The sequence below is a fragment of the Thamnophis sirtalis genome, unplaced genomic scaffold (assembly GCF_051295495.1).
Source record: "Thamnophis sirtalis isolate CommonGarterSnake01/CBP01778 unplaced genomic scaffold, rThaSir2_p1.2 scaffold_1, whole genome shotgun sequence".
Classification (NCBI taxonomy): domain Eukaryota; kingdom Metazoa; phylum Chordata; class Lepidosauria; order Squamata; family Natricidae; genus Thamnophis; species Thamnophis sirtalis.
In genome coordinates, this window is record NW_028261381.1 from 177284484 (window position 1) to 177294032 (window position 9549).

General features: G+C 40.4%; 1 protein-coding gene across 1 annotated transcript; it reads left to right on the plus strand.

Annotated features, from left to right (window-relative positions):
- Positions 1-8483, plus strand: LOC148049905 (vomeronasal type-2 receptor 26-like). The gene is made up of 6 exons (XM_087705263.1): positions 1-161; positions 847-1138; positions 2559-3392; positions 5578-5796; positions 6652-6781; positions 7423-8483. Exons 1-6 carry the CDS (start codon positions 1-3, stop codon positions 8325-8327), a joined length of 2541 nt encoding a protein of 846 aa, XP_087561389.1. The 3' UTR covers positions 8328-8483.
- The last annotated feature ends 1066 nt before the right edge of the window (positions 8484-9549 follow it).

Genomic DNA, 9549 nt, shown 5'->3' on the forward strand with positions numbered 1-9549 from the left:
ATGCAAACCGTATGTGTAGCAAGGAACCCTCTGCAAATTGTAAAGGACTACTACAAGTCTGGGGATCTCATTATTGGTGGGAATTTGCTCCTGGAAAAGTTTGCTCTCTATGAAATGATGGAGTTTGACCGTGAGCCATTAAAGACAAGAATTACAATAAGGTAAGTTTCACTTGGAAGGGAATGGATTAGAAAAAATTCTGCTTTGTTTGGGATTCAGAAAACTCCTTTCCTAAATTAATATTCTAATGATGCTTTCAGATTCAGAAGCCTTGGTGCTTTCCTGGATAAAGAAGCATTCTTCTAAAATAGTGTAGAATGTACCAGTTTCATCAGGAAAATGATAAACAGAAAAACTGAGGAAGGGTATATATGTCAGAAATTGCACTGGGTTAGTGAGAAAGGTCATTTATTATTTATTAGGTCAAAAAAAGTCATGTTGGAAAACTAAAAAAAAAAGGCAAATCCAATTACAATGGATAGCTAATCTATCTTGTGGCCTTCAGTGCAGTATTGTGAACTGAGTGGTTCCAGAGCTGAAACACCCTTCAAAGGGTTAATCAAATGGCCAAATCTATTAAAGATATTTCTCATGTGGAGCAGTCATGGCTGTTTAGGGATGTAAAGGTGTAAACTTCTCTGCCGCTCTCTAATGGACCATGGTTTCAAGTGGATGGTCCATCCACCAAATCTTCTTAATCCCATTTTCTTATCCAAAGAATCACAACAAATATATTCACCACCTCAAAGACTGGGGGACACACATACAAATGCAATAAAGGAAAAACAACCTCCCTTAGCACACAAAAGCTTCTCTCTAATATTTCCCAATGTTTTCTCTTTATAGCGTTGAATTCAAGAATTATCTGCTAATTCTGGCCTTGGTACATGCAGTCACAAAAATCAACAAGGATTTGGTTCTGCTTCCCAACATCACCCTCGGCTTCCATATTTTTGACAATAAGGAGACCGTTAGGAGGATTTCCTGGAACAGCCTCTCTCTTCTGTCTACACGAGGTCAAATGGTTCCAGGTTACAAATGTGACAAGCAAGATGCATTGCTCTCTGTTGTTGGAGATGTCAACTCCCAATACTCAAGGCAGATGGCCTCCATCTTCAGCATCTTCAAGGTTCCACAGGTAAAGAGGTTAGGTAGGGTAGCAGTATAGAGCAAGCAGAAAACAAGACACAGAAGTCACAGATGAAGCCAAAGTTACTTGAGGAAAATCTGGACTACGTGATTTGAGGAATTACAAGATGCCACTGTTGAATTCATGTTGTATATTTTGTATCAGGATACATTTCTTTATACCCACATTGCAAACAGGTAATAAAGTATTTCTGAAATGCTTTCCTGAATGAGTTTTTTCCTAATGCAATGTAAATGTAACCATGCTTCAGTCTGGTTTATTGTGTGAATCACGTTGATGGTTTATTACCTTGGCTTCTCATATATTAGAGCCAGGCAAACTATGTCAGTTATACTCTTCACAAGGTTTATCCTTGTCTTAGGAAAGACCCAAGTCTGCTCTTGTGAGTTTTCCTTCCTTACGGATTGGGTTTGTTGACATTTTAAGAGAGCAAAGGACCACACCTGTATTGCAGGGAGGAAAGCAAAAGGAATGGGTGGAAGAGAGAAAGGCGGCTGAGGTGGAAAACTGAACAAACCAGATGTGATTCAAGCACAGTTTGATGGAAGGAGCAAGGGGACTCTATAGCTATCCCAGTTGAGGGTGTAGAACAGCCTTACAGACCCACAAGTTTTCCAATGTCAGACCTTCCCCAGGTAGCTCCCTTAGGAAAGAAGGACCCTCAACTTCATTTAGTTGAAGTGATAGGTTCTCCTACTGAAGGTTACTGGCTGCCATAAAGTCTGGCCAGAACAATGTTTCTGGCATGAAAAAAATACAAAATGTTTTCCCTCATCGCTGTCCTCCCTCCATGACCAGTTTGTCTTCAGCCAATGAAGATTCACCTAGGTGATTAGAGAGGGCTGAGTTGTTTGGGGTAATCCAAATTCTTCCTCATGGTGCATAGCCTTGAGGGCTGGCACAAACTGATTCTGAGCTTCTCTGTTCTTCATCAAGCCGCCATTCCCCCTTCCCTATTTGTCATGAATTACTCACACAGGTTTATTGCCCATTTCTTTCCTCATGCCCACCACTCTACCCCACAGCCATTGATGGCAGGATGCCCGTGAGGCGCCAGGCTGAAGATGGCAGATTTGGCATACAAAGATGCAGGTCAGATATAACATTCTGGTCACAGGGAATTCAGCTCAGTTAAAGGGAAGAGATAGATTAAAAAATATTTATTAATGCTTAAGCAAAGTAGAGTTGTAAAATAAATGAATCTTCTTTATACATAGCAGAGAAAAAGCATTCAGCTGCATGATCACACACTTGTTGAAATCTGAATTTGTAATTGTAATTGGAAGCCTCTCACTCCATTCAAAATGAATCCATTGAACTGGCAGGGCAAAAAGCTTCTGATACTGACCCTTAACATCAGCATAAAATATTGTCCTAAAAATTATGACAAGGCTCTCCTTTTCTGCAGTTCGGTTTTCACTTCCTCAAGTTCACTCAAGGAGACAGAACTGCTTTTCCTTCCTTTTTCCGGATCAGCCCCAATGAATTTCCACAGTATGTGGGTTTAGTTCGGCTGCTCCTATATTTCCAGTGGAACTGGGTTGGGCTGGTGGCCCCTGAAAATGACAATGGAGAACTTTTCATCTCTACTTTGGTGCCAATGCTGAAGGAGAAGGAGATCTGCCTGGCCTTCACTCACCTGTTGGAATCTGTATCTGCTCTTTTATCAGGAAAAAAGTGTGTTTCTTTAATCCCAACCTGGAATAAAGCTGAGGTGATTATTTTATTTGGAGAATCCAAATGTATTAAAACTATATATATCTCTCTCTATTATTTGGAAAATGAGAGTAATTTCACACTTAGACTTGTTTGGATCCTGACTTCCCACTGGGAAATAAGCGCATCTCACAAAACGTTGAGATTTCTAAGGCCTTTCCATGGTACTTTCCATTTCAGGGATCAAAGCCCTGATATCCCAGAATTCAGGCATATCCTTCTGTCTTTAGACCCTTTGAACCCCCAAGGAGATGTCTTTCTCCCTCTATGGTGGGAAAGGATTTTTGCCTGCAAGTTCCACAGACCAGGACTGATCCTTCCAAAGGGGGGAAAACACTGTACAGGAAAGGAGAATTTTAAAAATGTGCCCTCTTACATGTTTGAAACAAGCATGACAGGTGAAAGTTACAACATCTACAATGCCATTCATGCTGTGGCACATGCTCTGCATACAATGCATAGATCAGGAGCACAACCAGCCATGATGTGGCTTGGAAAAAGGATCACAAATGTCCAGTCATGGCAGGTAATTTCTCTGAATTTTATCCAGTCCACAGATTTTCCAATAGAATTTCCCATAGACATTTCTTCCTTAATTTATGTCCGTGTCACCCAGTTAATTATATCTGAAAATAAACTAAATTATAAAATAGCAAACAAACAGCAATTATTAAAATATGATAAAATAACTATAATGGTTTGATTAAAAAGACAATGCATAACTAAACCAGTTTTCAATAAGATAAGAAACATTCTTCCTACAAAGTCCTGAGAGATCTTGAATGGTTATCTGATTTTTATGGGATGAAACCCTATTCCAGGTAGGAGATGTCAACCCAGAGCAAGAGATGTAACATCTGGTTGCCTTTATGCAAGATGTTTCAACAGACTAGTGAAACTCTGGCCAGATCTGAAGAACCACCAAAGTTTCTTCTTGCATGCTGCCTGCACCCAACCTGTAATAAGATGCTAGCCTCAATTTATTTTGACTTGCTTTGTTTTTAACGACTGAGCATCCTGAGTGACCAAGGTCCATTTGTTTAGCTGCTTTCTTTGGATTGCTCAGCTTACTGTGTGAATGGAGCCCCTGTGAATCTCAGCACTCACTGAAGGGCTCCAATGCAAAGTGATGAAAAGATCTCCTTCTTTTTCTTTTGAGATTATTAGCAATAGAACTAGCCGCTAGACCTGCAGCTATCTTTCTTCTGGATCTTTGGCCTGCCACACTTTCTATCATTCTACTATGCATTTTCTATTGTGGGAAAAGGTAAGGAGTGAGATGCTACATAGCTATAACAAAATTCTTTCTAGAAAGCCAAGGTCATTTTTTGTCTTTGCCCCTCTACACCTGACCAGAACTGAATGGGTGTGTCAGCACTCCTCCATTGAATAATTAGGAAAGAAAACCACGAGACTCCATTGATAGAAATCAAGTGTACTTTTACTAATTATAAATGATTAGAAGCGTAGCAAAGTGAAGACTGATTATTTAGGCGTGAAAGCAAATGATATATAGAATAACCCATTCCCCACCCCTTGGCATCACAGTTACAGTCCAATCATAATTCTCCCAAGTGTCAGGTGTGAGATAACTTCAAAAGGCATCACCAAGATGGAACGTCGGTGCCGTTGGCCTTGGCGGGAAACCTCCTCCACATGCGCAGTAAGACAGACAGCAGAAACTCCAGATTCCTCCTCCAGCACAATTAGTATTCCCCTCCAAAATACCATGCCCCGCCTCCCCGTTTCAATGGCAGCCAAAGCAGCAGCAAAGCAGAGGCTCAAAGGGTGGAACTGCCAACATGGCAGTGGAAGAGTGGATTATGTGATGTGGGTGTGGGGGCAAGATCTTGAACTTTCAACCAGGTGGAGAAAATCGGGAAGCCTTCAGATTCAGGTTTTCCCAGACGTGCCAACACGGCTCTCTTGATAAACTGGAACTTTGAGGAATCCTTTGCCTCGTACTCTGATTTAATTTTGAATGCTATTTGGAAACCTGACATTAACCTGAATCTTCATTAAAATACTTCACCAGCTACACCGACCTTTAGCATTTAGACTTATATAAAGCTTCACGGAGAGTTACAGCCCTCTTTAAAGTACTTTACAGTGATCTCTCAGTGGTTTACATAGTCAATATATTGTCCCCAACAATCTGGGTCTTTGTTTTACTAGCCTCGGAATGATGCAAGTCTGAGGCAACCTTGAGCCAGTGAGAATTGAACTGTCAAACTGCTGGCAATTGGTATTCAGGAGAAGTAGCCTGCAATACTGCATTCTAACTACTGTGCCACCATGTTTCATTAATCAGGGTTCTCTTTTCAATATATCAGAGTAGAGCTGGAAGGCACCTTCCTTGGGTTAGGGTTAGGGTCTTCTAGTCCAACCCCCTGTTGAAACATACCATTTCCGATAGGTGGCAGTCCAGTCTCTTCTTAGAAACCTCCAGTAATGAAGCACCCTCAACTTCTAAAAGCAAGCTTTTCCATTGGTTAATCATCCTCACTGTTAGGGAGATCCATCTCTAATTCTCCAATATGAGATTCACATGATTTCATGATGCTTCTGATCACTCAGTTATCCATCAAGCTAACATGTAAAGCTTCAAAGATTTGTAATTATCTCCTAAAATGATGGTCAGCTGATAATGATAGAATTCATGATGTCTCATTTTTAATTATTCCACTTTTCAATGGTCCCTTTTCTTTCAGTTTCTTGCCTATTTGAAGAACATCAGGTTCAATAACAGTGATGGAAATGAAGTCTCTTTCTTAGAAAATGGACCAATGTCTGCTCGTTATGATCTTCTCAACTGGATTTTCCTCCCCAATCAATCTTTTGTCTACATGAAAGTTGGGCAAATGGATCCCAGGCTTTCCCAAGGCCAGGATTTCACCATCAACTCCAATGCAATCATCTGGGCCAAAAAGGTGGGTTGAAAGGAAATGTCCTGAATTCAAAAAAAGGCTCATGTTCTTCTGGACATGCATAAAGCTTTCTTCCCAAGGTCACTCATGGTGATTTACTTCTTGGGAAATAGCCCCATGTAGACAAGAGTTTCCTCCCAAATGGCATGGCTGGGATGGCTTCATCAGGAACACAAGTAGAGCGAAGGAGCAGATAATTGCAAGGACTTAGACTGCAGGGTGATGATGGTGGCTGCAGTTGGGTCTTTGCACCATAATTTTGGCCAGGATGACTGTGAGCTTTGCAATTTGAGGCAATATGGGAGCAGAAGGGACTTCATGCTGTGCTATGATGCTGGGACAACTAAAGCTTTCTGGTACACTGTGGCTCAAGGGTTAGTGTCTCAATTAGGTTCAATAAGTGGGGACTACCTTTAGCAATAGCAATACCACTAAGATTTATATACCGTTTTATAGTACTTTACAGCCATCTCTAAATGGTCCACAGAGTCAGTATATTGCCCCAACAATCTGGGTCCTCATTTAACCAAACTTGGAAGGATGGAAGGATGAATCAACCTTGAGCTGAAGAGAATTGAAATGTTGGCAGTCAGTAGAATTAGTCTACAAATTCTAACCACTGCAACACCAAGGCTCTTCTTTAACTTCTTTACATGAGATAAGTGCCAGTCACAAACATCAATTGGTTAGCTGATAATGCCACTGGTCTCAATTCCCCAGGAACTCTTCTGGTTGATGTTTCAGGATGATGAACCCGTTCTCCTAAAGACCTTTTGAAGATGGAGATCTCAGTGTGGAAATTAAATGATGCATGATCTTTGATTAGATCATCTCAAACTTTTCTCTTTTCTCTCTTAGAAGGTTCCCTTTGCCAGGTGTGGCAAGAAGAGGTGCCAGGCAGGTGAGAAGCGAACAGTTCCAGAGGGTGAACAGGTTTGCTGCTACAAATGTGACCCTTGTCCAGAAGGCACCATTTCTAATCAAACAGGTAGAGCAACCTTCAAATGGAGATCTTCCAGGATCAAGGAAGCCATTCGATATATTAAAATATTAAGAGATTTGGGTGATTTGTGGTTGGTTTGACATGCTTCACAATACAGATGCAAATTGTTGTGAAACCTCCCCCCCCCCAAGTTTAATTTCCTATCTCTGAGGAACTAGGATTGGCAAGATTGCTCTCCTCACAAAATTTACCCAGTTTGCCCCATCTTCCTTTTTGCTTCTGCACATATGCAGAGAAATTTTTAGTGCAGTTTGCATGTGTGTGCATACATGCACAGCGCACATCAAGGTGCATCAAGCGTGCACAGGGTGTGCCCCTGAGTGAACTGGCAGTACTATCTGCCAAAAACCACCCCTGATTCTCTCTCTCTTGAAAAAGTATTGTAACAGGTATCTGGTGATTACAGAGGCAGAGATCTCAATCTCTGAGCAACTGATCCTCCAGGCTCATTTTGAAGAAAGACATTTTGATTTTTACATGGCACAAAAAGTTTCCCAGAGGGTCCTTCCATTCCTTTCTTATTGAATTGACCAATGTGGAAAGGAGTCACATCTGAGATATGAGGCAGGATGTATAATTCTTACTATGATTGTGCATGAAATATTTAGACAGATTCTTCATTTCAGATGCAGCTCGCTGTGACCCCTGCCCAGAAGACCAATATCCCAACAAGGACAAGGACCACTGTGTTGCCAAGAAGATCCACTTCCTCTCCTATGAAGATACCCTGGGATACACTTTAGCATCTCTTACTATCTTTCTCTCTTTTATCACATTGTCAGTCCTAGCAATTTTCCATAAACATTGTGACACACCGATCGTCAAGGCAAACAACCGAGATCTCACCTACATCCTCCTGGTCTCTCTCCTGCTCTGCTTCCTCTGCTCCTTCCTCTTCATTGGGAGACCCAGAAAACTCACTTGTCTTTTGCGACAAATTACCTTTGCCATTCTCTTTTCTCTTGCAGTTTCCTCTGTGTTGGCAAAAACTGTCATGGTGGTTTTGGCCTTCATGGCCACCAAGCCAGGAAACAAGGCAAGGAAACTCTTAGGAAAACCACTGACCAACTCCATTATCTTAGTCTGTCCCCTAATCCAAGCAGTTCTTTGTGCCACATGGCTTGTAAGCTCTCCCCCATATCCCAACATGGACTTCCACTCCTTAGTAGGAGAGGCCATCTTGGAATGTAATGAAGGCTCAGCTTGGATGTTTTATACTGTCCTTGCCTACCTGGGTTTCCTTGCCCTTGTGAGTTTCATGGTAGCCTTTCTGGCTAGGAAACTGCCCGACAGCTTTAACGAAGCGAAGTTCATTACTTTTAGTATGTTGGTCTTTTGCAGTGTTTGGATCTCCTTCCTCCCCACCTACCTGAGCACCAAAGGGAAGTCCATGGTGGCCGTGGAGATCTTCTCCATTTTGGCCTCTGGGGCTGGTCTCTTGGCTTGCATCTTTTTCCCCAAATGCTACATTATCCTACTGAGACCCAATCTGAATTGTCGAGAGAATATAATGAGGCACAAAAATCTCTGATTTATATGGGCCTGGGAACTTTATTTTTACTTTGGGAAATTTTTATACCTAATGTTATTTCTGATGACAATGAATCTGTTAATCAGCAACAATCATCTTGCCTTTCATTTTACTTAAATACCAATTTTTTTCCAAAGATGTCCCATGATCAGCTTAAAAAACTTTAATATTAAAGATGTGGATATTAATTTCTAGAATGCCCATTTTTATTTATTTTAATCATATGAGTTTTTTAAAAATATTCTCATATTGTCTTTATTGTCAGTGTTTTTAAACATGATTGTTTGCGTGCATCCCTGATATTTTGCTGAGTTCCTTTCTCACTATTTCATTTCATTGATTATTAGATGGTTGTAGAGTTTTATTCTCTATTAACATATTAGGGAAAGAAACTTTATTAATAAAGAAAATCATAATAAAGAAGAATAAATAAAATAAATCATGACTTGTTCATTATAAAATAGGGTAAAAGACAAGATTATATGTTGTTCTTTTGTTGTTTAACAACTTAAAGATAAAAGTACAGAAAATGCTTAGACATTTGCTATTTGAGAAGGCAATTGACTATATGAAGACGATGGTCTCAGGACTCAAATCATTTCCACCAATATTCCATAGATTTGACATATACAGACTTGTTTTATGTATTTGAAAACCAATATATCAAACACCAAGATAATCGTGTCTGATAGAGAAATGGAGTGCCAAATCAAGGACAATATTTGTATGTGTGGTCCTTTGTGCTCTCTGACCTTGGTTGATTTCATGCAGACATTTTGTTATCCAAACTAGGTAACATCATCAGTGCTAAGATTGATGAGCTAGCACTGATGATATTACCTAATTTAGGTCATGAAATGTCTGGAAGAAAACAACCAAGGTCAGAGAGCACCAATGACCTTCAAATGGAAGGATTTATAAGAAACCCTTATCAGAGAGAATCAATCTATTCCCAATGTCTGCCTAGAAAAAATCATGCTAAGGGTAGGTGGGTGAATTTATGTACCATGAGAGAAGCATAAAGATTGAAAAATGGCTGAAAGAATTATGAGATGTTCAAACATTTCTAGAAACATTGTTGATAATATTCGGTGAGGAATGAACTTTGATGAAAAAGCCAATGTCATGAAGGACATTTGCTTAGAGGGAGTTGATGACTCCCCCCCCCAAAGAACCTGAAAGAAGGAAAGGGAATTATTTGGATTTGTTGGAAATAATGGAG